General features: G+C 35.0%; 1 protein-coding gene across 4 annotated transcripts in view; it reads right to left on the bottom strand.

Moving 5' to 3' along the window:
* Positions 1 to 19,472, bottom strand: part of LOC150108169 (RB1-inducible coiled-coil protein 1-like) — a 611,254-nt gene that overhangs the window by 297,749 nt on the left and 294,033 nt on the right. For all 4 annotated transcript variants that reach the window (XM_090390625.1, XM_090390624.1, XM_090390626.1 and 1 more), the window contains 2 exons: positions 15,025 to 15,225; positions 1,749 to 1,889 (listed from right to left, as the gene is read on the bottom strand). In XM_090390625.1, the coding sequence (XP_090246751.1) occupies positions 1,749 to 1,889; positions 15,025 to 15,225 (342 nt within the window). The remainder of the gene's footprint in view (positions 1 to 1,748; positions 1,890 to 15,024; positions 15,226 to 19,472) is intronic.

The raw sequence follows: 19,472 nt of genomic DNA, 5'->3' as shown, positions 1-19,472 counted from the left end.
ACAACACTCATTTCAGTTAGTAAACCTGACACATTGTTACAGTAAACAAACCCACACTCGTGTTTAAAATATTGTACAAGATTACTTTCCCTGCTACGATAAAAAGTTATCTTCGTATCTTGCTCCAGTAAGTTTTTTTCATTTAATCTTGAAGCTAACAATTCTGATGATTCCTTTGATAGGCCCAAATCTCTTACTAAGTCATTCAATTCCGCTTGAGTAAAACGTTGTGGTCCAGAACTAGAAATTAAATTTTCATTGTCTAAATCAACATCTGGGTCTAGCTCCTCAAGAACATCTGGCATATCCCGATCATGCTCGTTCTCAAGTAAAGGAAGTCCTTTATAAATTGGCACGGCTATTTCATTGGAATGAGCAACTGGCCAAATTGCTGAGTCGAGATTTGGATACACAATTTTTTTCTTATTTATTCTTCTTATTATAACCAGAAGTCTGAACCAAACAAAAATAGAAATCATCTACGTGATTTTTCGGTTCACGCCAAATCATTGGAATGCCAAAAGCTCATTTTTGGCGTCTTCCCTTGCTCCATTGTCGTAAATTTTCTACACATGATTTACACACTTTATTTGGAGCCCATGACTTGTCTTGATCTGCAATTTTTACATCAAAGTATGCAAAGTACACTTTCTTAACAAAATCAGTGATATCTGTCCTTTGACTGGGAACAGTAAAGCTGCCACAAATGTAGCAGAATGAATCTACACTATTGACACAATTTCGAGTAGTAGACATGATGTATTTTCTTCACTGCTGACTAACATGCAATTAACAAGACAAAAAAAACCAGAGACTTTATTGAAAAGTTATAAGCGCTCATCATACTTTCACGATCAATTAACGATTGACTAATTTTGATCGTTCTTTGTCCGCTATGATGCATATAGCATTCATTTGTTTTAGGCAGTTGTCATCGCCTAATTTTCATCACCTAAATGTATTAGGTCGGTTATCGGCCTCTCTCGCATTCAAAGCACCAGTATGTGCCGTTGCAGGTTCTTACGCATTTATTCGTTTACTAACAAGCGAGAGCGGTGAGCGCTCCGATTCTGATCTGCGCACTGCTTTGAATAATTGGCTATATCTTTGGGAATTTTTCGAATTTCATGATAAAAATTTAGGAACAGATTTTTAAAAGTACATACTTTCAGAAAATAATATTAAAAAATCGATTTTTTTGATCCTCTAAATAGTACTGCCTCCTTAAAACTATCAAAAACTTACAAATTAGCAAAAAGAAAATGCCATAGAGTTAAAACCTGACGTGATAGAGAAAAATGGGTTTGATATTTGAAATTAGCGCACCCAAATTAGTAAAAAACAAGTGTCAGATCATAATCAGCAGAAAAAAAATTTTTTTTTGTTGGCCAGTGTAATTGCATAAAATTAAGAATGATTTACATTAATTTGAGAAGGGTCTACTAAGGAAGAAGTAGAAGTAGTTTTTGAGTCATTAGAAAAGGCAGCTGACATAAAGAAAATAAGAGTAATATATCGAGTTAAAAAAGTTCCTTCTCTCTTACTATTCCAGCTATCATACATAAGTATGATAGCTGGTGTGTGGTGTATGATAGTAGTATGTAGCCTCCCTCAATGAGTCTCTGACTCCCTGGAGGTGTCTCTTAATAATAATAATATTATTATTATTACATAATAATAAAATTCAATGTAAAAAAAAAAACTAAAATAGTTACTTCAGATACATTTATTTTCCATGTAATAATTACCTCTTTAAGTTGTTTAATTTCCTTCTCATTTCGATCTTGCTCTTTCTTAAAGTCATCTCGTAAGCATTCGAGTTCCACTTCATGCTCCAATATCATTTTCCGAATTATTATTTCTTTGTCAGACTCGCATTCAAATTTGACCTAAAATGTGAGTAAAAAGTTTCTAACAGTGCACTATAATTTCTTACAGTTATTGAGAAACGGAATCATAAATAAATTCCTTAATAATATATGTAGGGCAATGAAGGCTTAAAAAATCAGCTTCTGGGAATAAACAATAATATAACCTTTTATTTCCATCTTCACTTTCTGTACACTTAGGAATAAAAACTCAATATTATGATTTTATATGTTACTGCATACCATTCTGTATAGATCAATACTAATAGCAATAATGAAAGTTAATTTTAAAGCTATTGCATTTGTTTACAATGTTTTAAAATGCTACTTTAAAAACAAAAGGAACATATTAGTTCTTTTTACGCCTTCTGTTTTCTGGCTGATACATGATTTTTTCAATTATATTATAAGGTGCAACCAGATAAGCAAAAATTATCAGCATGAATGTCTAAGTGGACAGCACCCCAGTTCCTGGCCAATGGGCTGTTGGTTTAAATTTCAGTGCAGCATAGATGTTTGTGAAAATTTTCAGGTGGCAGTGAAAAAAAACACTATCTTTAGAACCTGAAGTAGGATTATCTTCCCCACACATGGTACAAAATGTATGATGGATTTACAATCAGCAGGACTGATAAAAACACCACGTAAATTTTAATGACTTTTGAAATTTATAACAAAAACCTCCTTAATTATCCATTAATATATCACAGAGTCAACATAAAATGAACCTCCTTATCAGCCTCAATGTATGACTGCCATCATCTTGTGGTGCCAACATCATTTCATTTTATATTTTGTGCATGGACATTAATGATGGCCTAAAAATATCAAAAATATGGATGGCATTTGATTGGCATAACTTTTGTTCCAACAGGTCATAATAATTAGGACTGTAGGTCTCTAATAATCCCTTATTCCATGACTCTAAAGTAGATATACTTTGATAATAATAAAAAATTTATGCCGGCCTAGCTGGCTAAGTGGTTGGCATAACCACTCTCCAGCCAAAAGGCTACGTGTTCGAATCCCATTGTAGACATGGATGTCTGTGATTATCTGTGAAAATACTAGTGGTGGGTGGTAGATGCCGTTGGTGGTGGTGGATTGCATGGTGGAGACAGAGTCTTTGGACTCCCTGGAGGTGTCACGTAATAATAATAATAAACCTTGACCCTTATTTTAAATATTGATTAGGTCATCACTAGTGGTGCAGCATTTGCATCCCTCTCCCCCAATTAAAAGATAATATGACTGAATATGATTGCTGGCTATATAATACAGAACAGTACTCCCCCCCCCCCTTTCAAGAGGTCAAGCTGATAGGGTGACAAACTGATCAAATTAAGGATACCTTGGCATATTGTTTGAATTATAATGATGTAACTTGCTTTTCTATGCATAAATGTGTGTATACTCTAGATCAGGGTTTCCCAAATTGTGTTCCGTGATGTCAGTGACCAAGCCGTGTAATTTTAAACATGGAAATAATTCAGGAAAGGGAATACCGCTCTTTATGACCAGTCATAAAAATTGCCTGCAAGCGGATTACAACAATGGGTGGCGTATTCTCTGTTCTCAGAACTGAACAAAATAACATCTGTGTTGCAGTTAGTGACCAATCAGCAAGGAAGTATAAAGAAAATTTTTCCACTGAAATTAAAGATCAAGGTGGTCTGTATCCAGTTTTCAAATCTAGTAATAATGAATACTTTCTTGACAAGTTTGTATTGTAGGGTGAAAGTGTTTGTTTCAAAACCATAGTGCTGTGATTTTTTTAATGTAATAGGCCTAGAGATTTAAATTTTAATATGAATACGAGACAACGGACTTTGTTTAATTTTTGTGTTAAGAAATATCATATTGAAGGTGTTTGTGATGCAACAAATAGTGATTATCTAAGCAATGACATAATTAATTATTAATATTGCAATGCACTTAATTAATTGTTAATTAATACTTAATAAGTATTAATTAATAATTAATTAATTATTAATACATTACAAAATAACCAAGGTGTTCCGTGAAAATTTCAGGATTTCTGAAATGTTCCATCATAGGAAAAATCTGGGAAATGCTGCTCTAGATGATACCCTTAATAGGAAGGTCAAAGACTCAGGAAATTAAAAGTTATCATTTCTAAAATGGCAATAGTCACCATAATTTACCATAATGGATTACTAGAAATCAATTTGGAATCCAATCAAATAAATTATATTTGGTATAGTAGCTGAAGCTATATATATATATCATCATCATCAAATTCCTGCCATGTACCCTCAAGGGGTGTACAGGATATGAAAGTACTACATGAAAAAATTACATCATTACTAACTTCCTATCTACAATTTTCCTCCAAATCAGTCTGTTACTTATCAAGACTCCAACATTATCAGATCTTATATTTCTATAGTCTAAGGCACTTTGTACCATATCGATCCACCTATATCTTGGGACTTTGTTTAATTTTTTGTCATTATTTCCTGCCAACCTGGCAGAGAACACTTGTTTTGCTAATCTTTCCTCTCCCATTCTATTTAAGTGACCATACCACCTGAGATTAGCTCTGCTAATGCATTCCTGGATGCTGACAATGTCAAGTTCTTTCCTAATATCCTCATTTTTAATATGATATTGCCATTGATACCATCTGTTCACGCCTATAATCTTTCTCAGGACTCTCATATCTGCGGTCTCTAGTCTTTGGTCAAGTGTTTTACTTCTGACCCAGCTCTCAGATCCTTAAGTTAAAACTATTTTGAACACTGTCTTGTATACAGCTAATTTAGTGTTCCGACTAATTTCTCTCTTATTCCATATGAATTTATTCAATTGACTTCCCACCATATCAGCTTTGCTGATTCTGTTGTCTATTTCTATATTTAATTTACCATCTTCAGTAAAAATTGTGCTTAAGTAGCTGAAATGTTTTACTTGTTCCACAGGTTCTCCATTCACAACAAGTTGACATTTTCAATGATTCTGCCTATTTTCATTATCTTTGTCTTTTTATTGTTGACCTTCATACATTACCTATTACAACAGCTATTCAATTTAGTCAGAGAATCTTGCAGACTTGTAGCGGATTTATTTAGAAGTATAACATCATCCGCATAAAGCAAAGAGCTGACATGAACATCTCCAATTTTGATATCAGGTTTAATACCACTTTCCTTCATAATGTGATCCATATAGATAATGAATAACAGAGGGGATAATGTACATCCTTGTCTCACACCAGATTTAACATTAAACCATCTTCCTGTACTTCCTTCAATTCGAACTGCTGATTTACAACTCAAATAAAGACTAAGTATTGCTTGATATAATGCCCCATCGACACCATATAATTTCAGCGTATTGAATAGCTTCTCTCTTGGCAACTTGTCATAGGCCTTTTCCAGATCGACAAAACTTAAATATAGTTCTTTGTTATATTCCCATGCTTTCTCGACTATTTTTCGTAAAGTGAAGATCTGATCCTGACAGCCTCTATTTGGTCTGAATCCAGCTTGTTCTTCACCAAGCTTTTCTTCCACAATTCTTCTCAACCGTTTCTTAAGTACACTTGCATAGATCTTGCCAGGAACACTCAGTAGGGAAATACCTCTGTAATTCTCACATTCAGTTTTATTTCCCTTTTTATATATGAGTACTATGAGAGCTCTACTCCAATCATCGGGAATTTGTCCCTCTGTCCAGGCTTTCTGAACTATGCAGTGCAGCCACTGCAAGACTTTTATACCACCATACTTCAGCATTTCTGGTCAAATATAATCCACTCCTGCTGCCTTTCCACATTTCAAGCCTTTAATGGCTTTTTCTACTTGAAGTATGGATATGTATTCCTGACTGCATGCCTGGTCAATGTCTTTTACCACTGTGCTGACATCACTGCTTGTTTCATTTAGCAGTTTTTCAAAGTAATTACTCCATACTTCAAGGATATCTTTTTCTCCTGTTTTCATGTCACCTTTATCATCTCTAATCCTTTTACAGCACTCTTTCCTCCATTCCTAAGCTTCTTCAACAACCTCCAGAATATTTTGCCACCTTTTTGATATTTATTTTCTATATTCTTGCCAAAGTCCTCCCATGACTTTTGTTTAGCTAGTTTTACACACTGTTTAGCTTTCTTACATTTGTCTCTGTATTCTGTAAGAGTAAAAGCTGACTTATTTGCCAGGAACTTTTGATATGCTTTCTTCTTTTCCTTCACTGCCTCTTTAACTTCCTGTGTCCACCAGGGAGTTCTGATTTTTTTATCCTTGCACACAACCTCACCACATGCCTCTCTGGCAGAATCAATCAATGTTTTCTTCAGAGTTTGCCACTGAATCGCCAAGGTTTGATTCCTGTTCTCAAACTCTTTCATTTTCTTTTCAATAATCTTTCTGTATTTTAGTCTACAGTTCACATTTGAGAGCTGCTCAACTTATATTCGCTTTAAAACTTTCTTACATGTTATTCTTTTCAATATGAAATTCAATTTTATCCTGCTCAAGACTAAATAGTGATCACTTCCAATTTCAAATCCTCTGTACACTCTGGTGTCCTGCACCAGGGAGAAAACATCACTATCAACAATAACATAGTCAATGAGACTTTTCTTATTCCTAGCCTCTTCTCTCCATGTGAATTTGTGCACATTTTTATGTTGGAACATGGTGTTAGTAATAACCAGTCCATGTCCTGAGCAGAAATCCAACAGATATTTGCCATTATTATTAGCTTTGCTCTTTTCTCCAAATTTTCCCAAAATATTTTTGTATGTCTCACAATCATTTCCTACTCTGCTATTTAGATCCCCAACAAGGACCAACTTTTCCTTTTTCATTGTCAGTTGCTTTTTCTAAAGCGTCAAAAAATTCCTCCACTTCTACCTTAGTAGAACCTTCTATGGGACCATAGGCACAAATAAGTCTCATTGTCCAGTTCCCTATTCTGATATTTGTCCAAATCACTCTACTTGACACTGCCTGCCATTCAAGAAGACGAGCCTCGTATTTTGTGTTGAATACTATGGCTACTCCTTCTTTTCCTTGATTGTCATTGCCTGAATATAACATTTTGTATTTATTGCTCAGAAAGATCTCACCAGTTTTGGTCTTTTTTTGTTTCAGTCACCCCTATTATGTCGATCTGGTACTTATCTAATTCCTCAGCTAGCTCCATTTCTTTGCCATTCAGGCTTCTTACGTTGATAGTACCGATCTTTAACTCTGGTGATGTTGAGTTGGGGGTTTGTTTTCAGATTTGTTCCAGTAGCTGACTTTTCGCTGTTCGCCCTGGTTCCCTGGCGAAAACAACGGGGGCCTTGTTTAACCGGGTGACGCCCCAGCCAGCATGGAATTTTGTCATGTTGTACCATCATTTTTTATTTTGGTTTAACCAATAAGAATACAATTTGGTCAGCTAAATCCCAAATTGCCAGCCTATCCTCGTTCATTCAGTATTAAAGTAGATATCCTACAGGGTGCACCACGAGAAGGTGAGGATTGGACATTAGGTCAGAAGCCCTGGTCGGTTCTCTGCATTCCTTTAAAGGCTATGTGGAGGTCTCCTCTCAGTTATACAGCTTTGACCCTTAAGCACGAGGGTGGTCTGATAAGTTCCCGGCCTAACAATGAAAAAACAGATTTATAATTTCAAAATTATTTTTCAACATAATCTCACTTAAGACAATACACTTATTCCAGCGATGCTCCAGCACCATTATCCCTTCCTTGTAGTGGTTCTCAGTAAGATCTGCAAAATATCCCTCTACAGCTGCAATCACCTCTTGATTCGAAGAAAATCCAACCAGCAGCAGACTTTCCATTTCTTTCTTGGTCTTATTCTACCATTTAATAATATGTTTGGTAGTCTTTCTGGGTTCGTTCTTGAATTCTGTTCTTGGACCACTGCTGTTTAATTTGTTCATTAACGACATAGGGAAGGATCCAAGAGGAACAGTTCATTTGTTCGCTGATGATGCAAAGTTGGGTAGGGCAATAGTGAATTCAGAAGATGTCAAAATCTTGCAGGACGACTTGGATAGATTGGAGTTATGGGCTATGGAGAATGGATGTCAAAAATGTAAGGTTATGCATTTTGGGGTGAAAAGATTAGCAGCAGTATACCACATTGGTGGAACTGTACTCCAGGAGATTGATGAGACCATGGACTTGGGAGTGTTGGTGGATAAAGAGATGAAGTTTAGGGGGCACACTGCAAAGTGGCTAAATCAGCTCATCAACTCCCTTGGTTGTTGAAAAATACTTTGACGAGTAGAGACAAGCAAGTTATTGTACCTCTGTACTGAGCCTTGATAAGACCTCATCTCGACTACTGTGCCCAGATTTGGTCACCTAGGTTTCTTCTTGATGGGGAGGAGGTGGAGAGGATCCAGAGGCGAGTGACCAAGATGATAGCAGGTTTATGGAATGAACCTTATGAGAACAGGTTGAAGATTTGTGGGTTGCAGAAATTAGTTGATAGGCAGAAAAGGGGAGATATGATTGAGACATTCAAATTGCTAAAGGGTTTCTACGGGATTAATTCAGAGGATATTTTTGAGATCAGGACTGGTGGTGGGAGAACTAGGGGACACCTATGGAAGCTGGGCAAGAGTGTGGTTAGCAAGGGTGTTAGAGCTGGGTTCTTTACTTTTAGAGTGGTAAATGAGTGTAATAAGCTGCCAGAGTCTGTTGTGGGTGCTATGACAGTGAGTGAGTTCAAGGCAAGGTATGATAGATACTGTGAGAATGTCGTATAGTTGTGTGGACATGATGTTTAGGGCCTCCCTCGATGAGTCTAAGGACTCCCTGGAGTCGCCCGTAATAATAATAATAATGATAATAATTATATAGTCTATACAGTTTTTGATTTCATTGTTTGGTGATGTTCAAGTGTATTTGTGTTGTGGCCTGTGGTAGAATAAGGTATTTGTGATTAACAGTTGATTTATTTTGCAAAAATTAATCCAGTCCTCTCCTCTCTCATTCATCTCTCCATGACCAAATTTTCCCATTACTTCTGCTTTATCTTCAAAGTACTGAAGATAAAATAACTTTGCATTAAAATCTCCCATAAATAATCTGGATATCTCTTGTACTTGTTTGCCTGCATTCTTCTTGCAGTTGTTCAAGAAATTGCCTATATTCCTCCTCTTCGTGTGATTGGTCTGGGGCCTAAACTCCTATTATTTATATATATATTAATTTCTCTTTTGCTTTGAATCTTTCTGAGATGATTCTAGAAGAAACTGTTCTTACATCAACTACTGAGTTTAGGAGTCATTTTTAATGATTAGTGCTACACCCTCTCTGTGATGGTTATCTTTCCTTCCTGAGTAAAATATGCTTGTGTATTTTTATGTCGATTTTTCCCTTGCCTGTCCAGTGGGTCTTTGCAACTCCCACTATTTCCCATTTAAACAGTTCAAGTTCACTTGCTATCAGCTTTAATTTGCAAGGTTTGAACAAGTTTCTGATGTTGATGGTTGAATTATATATGCAGTTTGCGTCCCATATAGCTGTCTTCTCACATACTCTATGTGGACTTGAGTTAGGTGTGTTGGCTCTCCCATACGCAGTAGCATCATTTCTGCTTCTATTTGATGGCCAATTCATCTTTAAAGATTTTAGGCAATTAATGCAGCTGGCTTGCCATTCCTCTGCTGCATACCTGTTGGTCCACTGGAGGTATTTCATTTCCCTCCTACCACACATTTCTGGGAGGTGTTCCCTGATCTGCCACCTGGGGACACACTTGCTAGGGGTTATAGGAGTCTCCCGAAAGACTTGCACCTCTATCTTTCATATTTTTGTCAGGTTTAACATCGCATTTCTTCCCATGAGTATTCATCCTTGTTTTAATTTCATTTTCACATTTACCATCATTTCTGATTCTGAATACCAGTAAATCATAACTGTCAACAATTTCTATTTTATCTTCCTCTATTATAAATTCATTTAAATTGCCAGAAGTCATCACTTTTGTTTTGCTGTTTAAATAAAGCCAGGCTTTATTTAAAATAGAATCAACCATTTCAGATCTTCCTTAGTTTTTGCTATGAGCGTTGTATCCTGCATATCTTAAATTATTTATTTTTCTGCCACCTATCTTAATTCCAGCTGGATCTTTGTCTAAATCAGCCAATTCTCATAACCATCAGCAAATTTCTGCCATGTACTCTCAACAGGTGTACAAAATATCAGTATAGATTAAAAATTGACATCATTACTAACTTCCTATCTACAAGTTTCCTCTAAATCAGTCTGTTATCTGTCAAGAATGTATTCCTGGATGTTGACAATGTCAAGTTCTTTCCTAATATCCTTGTTTTAATATATTCCATTTGATGCCATCTGTTCATGCCCCTAATCTTTAATACTTGAGCTCAACAGAGAAACACTTGTGATCATAATGCTTAGGTATGGTGAAATTATTCAGATGTTGTAATAGACATACATGTTTGAGATGCTGTTGACATTCTCTTAGATGCCATCTTTTCAGCATAAGAGGATCTCAGAAAAGGTGTGGCATCCTGATATGATTTTTTTTCTGTTCTTTTTCACCTTTCCACTTCTGACATGCATGAAAGTAAGCTGAATGATCTCCTTGAGAGTTCGCACATTTAGCTTTTTTTTGCAGAACAAGATTTGTTATTATGCTCTTTACTACCACATTGGGCTACAGGTGGTAGAGCCACAACAAGTAGTTTGGGCATGCCCATATTTTTGACATTTAAAGCATTGTAGTGGATTAGGAATGTACGCTCTAACAGAACAGTTGAGATACCCTGCTTTTACAGATGTTGGAAATTTAGGAGTATCAAAAGTAAGGATGATGTTCCTGGTTGGAACCAGGTGACCATCCCTATGTATAAGGATGTGTCTCACACCTGCCACTCCCTAATCATTAAGCTCTGAACATATCTTATTAGGAAGCAGATCCCATTCTGATATCAATCCCCTACAACAAGGTTTTATGTGTTACTGTGATTGGTATTCCACATGTTGATGTTGCTCCCAGTAGTTTCTCAGAATGTTGCTGATATAATGTTTCTACAATGACATCACCAGAATGTAATTTCTTAACAGTTTTGGCAGAGCCTTCCACTCCTTCTAAACCCTTCTGAATAAAGAATGGTCACATTTTTCCTATCTGCTTTTCACCTGTTGTGTGGATGATCAAAACTACTGGTTTTGTTTCTTACTTCTGCTGCCAAATGATGTATCTATGGTATCAGTACTTGGTTGGGACTTTGTTAGGGCTCATGAAACAAATGAGTATAAAGAATTCATGCTCAAAAGGGTTTTTGGTTCAGCACCAGAACTCCCCACCAACCACAGATCCGTACATGGACACCTACTGATCGGAAGGCAATGACTATGCTCGGGAGTGGAACGCCTGGACTACACCAGACGCTATACCAACACCAGAGCAAGCCTTAGATTCCAACCCCATACCATGGGGTGAGAGAGAGACTTACTGCAACACTATTGACCCTTGCAGGCAAGTCCACTAGCCAAATGATACTGGCCAGGCCTTCCAGGACTGCCTGTCTTGCTGAAGCAGAGGCAAAGTAGTGCAAGATGTCCCCCTTTCCAGATGTCCATGGGTCGCACTACCCAGCAAGTGTGGCAGAGGACATTGGATCCCAGTGATGATGGCGGTCTGGAAGAAAGGATAGTAAAGAAGAATCAGGAGAAGTAGAGCAAAGAATACAGGAAGAAAAGCAAAGAAAAAAGAGGAAGAAACAAAAATGCCAGTATCATCACTGGGAGGTCCCCTCCACCACGAATAGGTGTCCCACAGGGAGGGACTATCTTTGGCTCCACAGTATCAGTTCCTGAATGTGAAAGGTAAAAAGACATCATCAATGCATGGGAAGCTTTGAAAGAACTTAAATGAGGCAGTATTGAATGTGTTTTCTAGAGTTCAAAAAATAAATAGGGTGTGAGGGAAATGGGTGTGCGACTTTAATAACCATAAATCCATAAGGAGATGATGAAGCAGAAGCAATAATGTGAGAATAAGAGTGAATGGAGTTATCATATACATAAAATGAAGACTAGAAAAGTTAAGATACGACTATTCTAAGGAAAGCTAAGTCAGAGTATGAAAAGAAACTGACTGTGCAGGCTAAAACCAACCCAAAAGAATTTTATCATTATGCTGCAAGAAAAAGAAAGAATGAATGCAGAAGAATAACTTTAGTGAATATGTAAGCAACATACCTATCTGACACTGATTTATTTCAATCTCTTCTGTTAATCTAACAGTAACTGTATTTTTGTATCTTTATATAAACTTTGTATAGCTTGTACGAAATGTAATGGATATCCTTGTTTTTTTATTATATTCCATAGTTTTTCTCTGTGTATTTTATCAAAAGCTACTGCAGGCATAGCTCTTGAGGTGATTGATACACGCAGGCCTCCTTACTCTGTCAAGGTAGAGAAAGGAGGCCAATTTGCTCTTATTTTATAATAATGATATAGCTGAGTTGTATAAAGAGAATAGATAGAATTTGATACTGTTGGACTTTGCTAAAGCATTTTATAGGATACCACATGAAAGGCTTGCATAAAATGCAGAATATGCTATTTGTTTGTCAATGGTATCAAAAAGTGGTATATAGGAGATGTTAATCTACAGATTAACCAGATTATCACCTTAAATCTGGTAGATTTAATTGATAAGTAGTATACCCAGGGATCAGTCTTTGGATCACTGATGTTTAATCTATATATTAATGATATTAGAAAGGGCTTGACAGACATTCAACTGTTTGCTAATGATGCAAAGATAGGCAGGGCAATCAGAGATGCTACTGATACACAGCATTTTAGAGTAACTTGAATACGCTGGAAGTGTGGACAAAAATTAATGACTGTCAATTATATGTTAGTGTAACTTAGGCACTTGACATGATGAGATATCCAATAGCATATTATATTAGTTGGAATATGCTTGGAGAAATTGACAAGGCTAGAAATCTTGAAGCTATGGTGGATAGAAAGTTGTCAAAGGTAATGACATAGCAAAACTGTAAATACAATTCAGAGGATAAGTGTGATGTTGAAATGAACATTGACATATGGAAGCCATTGTGCCTCTTTACATGGCCTTCATAAACCACACCTGGACTACTATGAACAAATTTGTCTTCTGGTTCTGAAAGGCTAAACAAGCTGTGGAAAGGCTGCAATGAAGAACTACAAAAGAGAGAAAGGCTGCAAAGAGGGCATGTGGGACACAGACAATGGTAGACAGGAGAGTGATAATAACAGGTCTATAACCTTCTTAGAGGGTGTTATACGAAATCAGATGAAATTTTTCCTTATATGGAAGGTAGAGAGAGGGCAAGAGGACATCTGTGGAGGTAAGGTTTGTGTGCAGTTAAGAAAAGGGGTGACAGCTACATTTTTTCTAACAGAGAAGTGAGTGAGTCAGTTTGCCTGTTGAATTAGTGAGTGCATCTAGTGATGAGTTTAAGAGAAGATGTGGCAGCTGGTGTGGGTAATGTGTGACCTTCCTTGATGAGTCCTTGGCTCCCTGGAGGTCCAATGATAATAATAACAAGAGACAGTTGGCATGTTTTTTAAGCCACTGACGATGGTCTGTTAATTTCAGACTGAAACACATGGTAGTATATTTAATAAATAATACTTTTATCTTGTGTTTTGGGGTATATATTGGATAGTTGGCATCTTATGAAAAAAAAAAGTGAAAAAATATAATTGTAAAAAAAATAATTATTTTCAAGTTATATATTTTTAAAATAAACTTTTATTGTAGAAATGTATAATTAATATTTTCTATTAATTAATTTATACAAAAATAACCATATTGATCATGTACTAACAATTATTACATATACTGTACTTTATTTCTTTCCATGAGGGAACCAAAAAAGGATACTGTGTTTAATTAATCCAAGGAATTAATTAGAACAAATTATTTTGGAATTATTCATTTTTTAATATCTTACTATTAAGGCAATTTATTTCAGGAATGCATTAAAAATTTTAACAATATATCTTTTTCAAAAGATGTATTGTTCAACTTTACATGAGCACATTATGTTCAAAAGGATTGGGGTTTACCTGTATAATATAATACTTGACTTGTGATCACAATCTGCAATCAATGATTTCAATCCAAAATACATTGGGATGATCAGGTGCCCATATTTTTTCAATCCCTGTTATAATTATATAATTAATTTTACTACAAACGATCTAGTAATTCCCTTACTCTTCAGGTTTCTAAGTCATCACCACCATCAAATTCCTGACATTTCCTGATATTTAATAAATAATACTTTTACATTGTGTTTTTGTGTATATATTGGATAGTTGGTAACTCATGAAAAGAAGTGAAAAAATATAATTGTAAAAAACTAATTATCTTCAAGTTATATATTTTTACAATAAACTTTTATTGTAGAAATATATAATTAATAATATAATTAATATTTAATAATTAAATTAATATATCTTTTTCATAAGATGTATTGTTCAACTTTCCACGAGCACATTATGTTCAAAAGGAACAATACTTGCAAGTATAATGCACAGGAATCTGATGATGGAGTTGACAAATTTCTACCAAATTGAAGGGGGGGGGGGACTTTGTTTAACAGGGCCATGCTTCAGCCAACATGAAATTCCGGTATGTTGTACCATCATCTGTTTTGGTTTAAGCCAATATGGAATGCAATTTGGTCAGTCCCAAACTGCCAACCAATCCTCAATATGAAAAATCAACCAGGACTTCTGATATTATGTCAAAAGCCCTGGTTAGTTCTTTACATTCCTTTAAAAGATATGTGGAGGACTCCTCGCACTTATCTAGATTTTTTTCATTTCCAAAAAAGTAAGAAAAACAACCAAAGAAATAGTGGTTCCTTCGCATTAAGAAATCTCACTTGCATGTAATCACATAAAAATTTGGAAATTAGAGGTAAAATACAATACTTTCAAGTATAATATCGGTTGAACAATTATTCTAAGTAGCAAACTTTCATCAGGTAGAATCTCAGATACCAAATATGAAACATCTGTTTCATATGAAATAAAAAATAAAAAAAAACTGCAGCTTATTACATATGTATAAATGGACATATAGGAAATCAAGTATACAATGAGTTATTCAATAAACTAACCTCATTTAACCTTGTGTCTGCTTCTTGTTTGAGAATATCCAACAACTCAGAATGCCTCTGCAGCTGGTCCTGATATATTTCTATTTCATGATGTGCATCGGCTAATTTGCTAGTCTCCACCTCCAGTTGTTTTTTGAACTGATCTAGTAGGGCTTCATGTGCAGTTCGTTCTCCTTCGACAGCTTTGTTTATTTCTTCTGCCTGAAAGTGAAAATATGTTATGAATTTTTTTAATATTTTTTATAGGAGCCTACATAATTAACTATCACATTAATTTATATGATGAACTATCATATTAATAATCATATAAACATCACTTATCTCTATTCTTATTTCACTAATACTGTGATCAGCTTTTTCAGGAAAAAAAGTACGAATGCTTAGAATAAATTACTATAAATACAGACTAAGAAAAAATGGTTCACATACAAATGAGTTCACACTCATCACATATTTCATAATGGTAAAACAATGTATCATATATACATGCCAATCGTCAATGCTACAGGGCAGTAGCTGTTATAGTCATCTGTGGAATAGTTGCGTTTTGGCATAGCTAGAATCGTTGAAAATGTCAACTGTGTTTTGAATGGGGAACCTGTGGAACAAGTAAAACATTTAAGCTATTTAGGCAGATTTTTAGTGAAGATATTAAATTAAATATGGAAAAGTTTCGGGAGTAATTCATCATTTATTATTGAGTAGAAAAAAAAAAATGAGTGATAGTCAAGTTTTTGCTCTAAGGCCAAGATGAGTAAGAAAATCTCGAAGGATGTCATAAATGCCAGGAGTTTTATCTGTTTTAGTTAGTTTGAGGGCTGCATCAATTTCATCGAGTTGCTGGAGTAAAGCTTGCTGTAGATGTAGGACATGATGAGAAAACTTTTTTATACAGCCATAGTATTATTAAATAATAATACTGTTCCCACAATTATTCATCTGCACTGTTCTATGCATAATATCAGGTACTTGTTTGTAGCATCAACATATAACACAAAAGTATACTGTTACAATTAATTTCTAAGCCATCTGATAGGGTACAGTAGTTTGAGGGCTTCTCAGAAAATTCCATGTTATGCTTGTCTGCCTTCCACCCATTGGAAATGAATTACCAGTTTTAATCACTAATCATTCACTCCATTTTATGGTAGTAGATGTTCTCTCTTGCAACTTTCCTATTAATGCATGTTTTCCTCAGTGCTGTGTTATCTCATTCATTTTCTTTCTCATATACAAAAACAACCTTTTCTTACTGATTACAAAATCCAATCTAACTGTCAAACATCTGAAGCTTCAAAAAGTCAGTCTGGTTGGGTGAGTAGATAGTTCACCCACTATCTAACCAACAGAAAGTGGGTTTGAAAATCCTACCATGGGCATGAATGTTTGCAAAAGCATGCTCTGGACTAGCTTGGTGTAGCTCCTTGAGTTCATAAGGATTTTTTTTTTTTTTTTTTTAATAAAGAAAAAAAATCATCTACTATCGGCACTCTAAACATCGATCTCCATAGGTGGAATGAAAACAAACTAGTCATATTTAATGATTCCAGCGCATCATTTTGTCTTTATTCTGACAAAAGACCTTAGTTCTATATCCCTTTACCTTTGATAATGTTCAGCTTAAAAGTTAAGACAAAACCTTGTTTCTTGGGCTGATGCTTTCTTAGAGTCTTTCCTGGCAAAGTCACATTAGTGCTATAGTATAGTACAGTGGTTCTTAACCGGTGTTCCCCAGAACACTTGTGTTCTACAAACTGGTTACAAGTGTTCCGCCGGTGAAAGATGTCGCATGACACAGTTCTGAGTGTAATTGGCTACTCTGAATAAAAATGTCGAGAGAATTATTTCCATTAACAGAACAATCAACAATATTGGAAGAAAAGATTTTCAAGTTACTTTCCTTCCTTAAATACACACAGTTATGACTGGATACAAAATCCATTTGGCACAGGTAATACATCGATTTGTGAATTTTCGTTACAAGAAGAAGTTACAAGGGCGAGGAAAGATTAGCAAAACAAGTGTTCTCTGCCAGGTTGGCAGGAAAACGACCCAGAGGAACACCAAGATATAAGTGGATTGATACGGTACAAAGTGCCTTAGATGATAGAAATATAAGATCTGATAATGTTGGAGTCTTGACAAGTAACACTCATTTGGAGGAAAATTGTAGATAGGAAGTTAGAAAAGATGTAAATTTTTCATGTAGTACTATCATATCCTGTGAGGGTACATGACCGGAATTTGATGATGATGATGATGAAGAATAACAATTAGTTACCTTTTCAACGGATCGTACTCTAAAAATTAAATTCTCTGAAATAACTCTTGAGGAATTTTGTATTTTTGTCCATGCCAAATACCCAGCTCTCTCCACAAGGGCACTGAAAATTTAGTTATAGTTTTCAACATCATATTTGTGTGAGCTCAGTTTCTCAATATTAATCCATATAAAAACTAAAAAAGCATTTAGTACTTACAATTATAGACAACAGATGAAGATAGCTATATCACATATCAGACCTATAGCTATATAATATATTTTAAACATATATATATATATACACGACATCTTTAAAAAATTATACTGACAACTCTATTTTTCTAGGAAAAATAGAGGCAAACTATGTAGTACAGCAGAGTATAAAGACAATGTATAACGCTAATCGGACGTTGTTAAGAATTTCTACCTTTCACGGATGAGCTACCATAGACTAATGTATAATTAATCAATTGGGTAATCTGATTGCCCTTGTGAAATCAACTTGGGCTGATATTTCTGAAACCTGAAAGAAGACATCGCATTATAATAAGTTCCATTTTTATAAAAAGCAGGTCCATGCATATGTTTATTAGTTTTATGACAATACTTCTGGTGTTCCCCAAATTTTTCTTATAATCAAAAGTGTTCTGTGCCTTTGAAAAGCTATAGTACTATAGCTTAGCTTCAAAAAAAAAAAAAAAAAAAAAACTTGGCATCTTTTTTTTTTTTTTTTTTTTTTTTTTGCTCATGATACCACTTTTCATTTGTCCAGGTACAAACTGTACAAATCACAAATCCACTTAGCCCTGGAATACTACACTCACATTTTTGGTAGTATACCTAAGATCCCCTAAAAATTCTTGATGATGTTCAAAAGAGGCAGTTCAGCTGACTGATCTGATCACTCCTCTCTTCCAGAGAGGAGTGGTCAGTCAATTCCTCTCTTCACACTGCAGTCAGTCAGTTTCTACATTCTGTTTCTTTTATGGATGTTTCCATCAGTGGAGTATGGCAGAAATGATAATTCATCAGGCCCTACCATTTCTGCAAAACCCACTAAAACAAAAGCAACAGCTACTCATCATCTACCTCAATTCTGTGGAACAGCCTTCCTAATGAAGTATTCCTTGAAGATTAAAACTTCCAACTCTTCAAAATTAACATCAACATATTACTTTTCTCTTACATATAACGTTTATCTGCTAGAGGATTTGCAGCTCTTTTGTGCAAAAGTGATATAAAAAATAAACAAACAAATACCTAGTGGAAAATAAGTATTATTTATAAAATAGGTTCCCTGCAGTTTAGAAGTGACTACTTGGAAATGAAACAATAATGCAGGGAAGTAGTTGTGTCTAAATTGCAGGCAATCTTATATTTTCTCAGTACATCATAATCATCAAATTCCTGGTGATGATGATATGAAATAATGTAATATTATTACATTATTTCTCAGTTCATAGCTATTGAATGGATGTTTTTTTAGAATATATATATTCCATCATATCCATTAATTTTTTATATAATATTTTATATAAACATTTTATAAGTATTATTTAGTATATTATTATTTTATAAGATTAATTCTTTTAGATGTTTTCAGAATTCAAAAACAATGAACTAAAGAATCTCAGATAAAATTAACAAATGAAATCAGTCCAGTAGGATGGCTGAACACTATTATTTTTTCTGAGAGTTTTACGAGGATGATCTGAAAAGTTCTTGGTCTTGACCATAGATGGCAACACTATCTGCAAGATTTTTTTTTTGTTGTCCTAACTTGGCACATCTGTCATAAAAATCCATGTGAAATTGCAAGTCATTCTATTAAGTAGTCTGTTTTATACAGCTGTCGGAAGCTAAAGTGTTGTCTGTATCCCTTGAAATAGATAAAATTGAGTATCGCATGGTTATAAAATTCTTTGTAAAAAAAGGTTTAACGCCAAAAGAAATTCATTCAAAGTTCATAAAAGTTTATGGGCACTCTTCTCCTTCATTTTTGATAATTAAGAAATGGGTTGCCAAGTTTAAATGTAGCTGTACCAGCCTTGAAGATGATCCATGTGGAGGACATCCAAAAAGTGCAACAACACCAGAAATCATTGATCAAGTGCACGATATGGTATTGGATGACCAGCAAGTCAAAGTGGATGAAATTGCTGAGACTATAGGCATTTCAAAAGAA

Source organism: Typopeltis vanoorti, chromosome 3 (genome assembly GCF_054136105.1).
Source record: "Typopeltis vanoorti isolate ZY-2024b chromosome 3, IOZ_Tvanoo_1.0, whole genome shotgun sequence".
Lineage (NCBI taxonomy): Eukaryota > Metazoa > Arthropoda > Arachnida > Uropygi > Thelyphonidae > Typopeltis > Typopeltis vanoorti.
The sequence above is the reverse complement of the archived record's forward strand: the minus strand, read 5'-3'. Positions and strand labels throughout refer to the sequence as shown.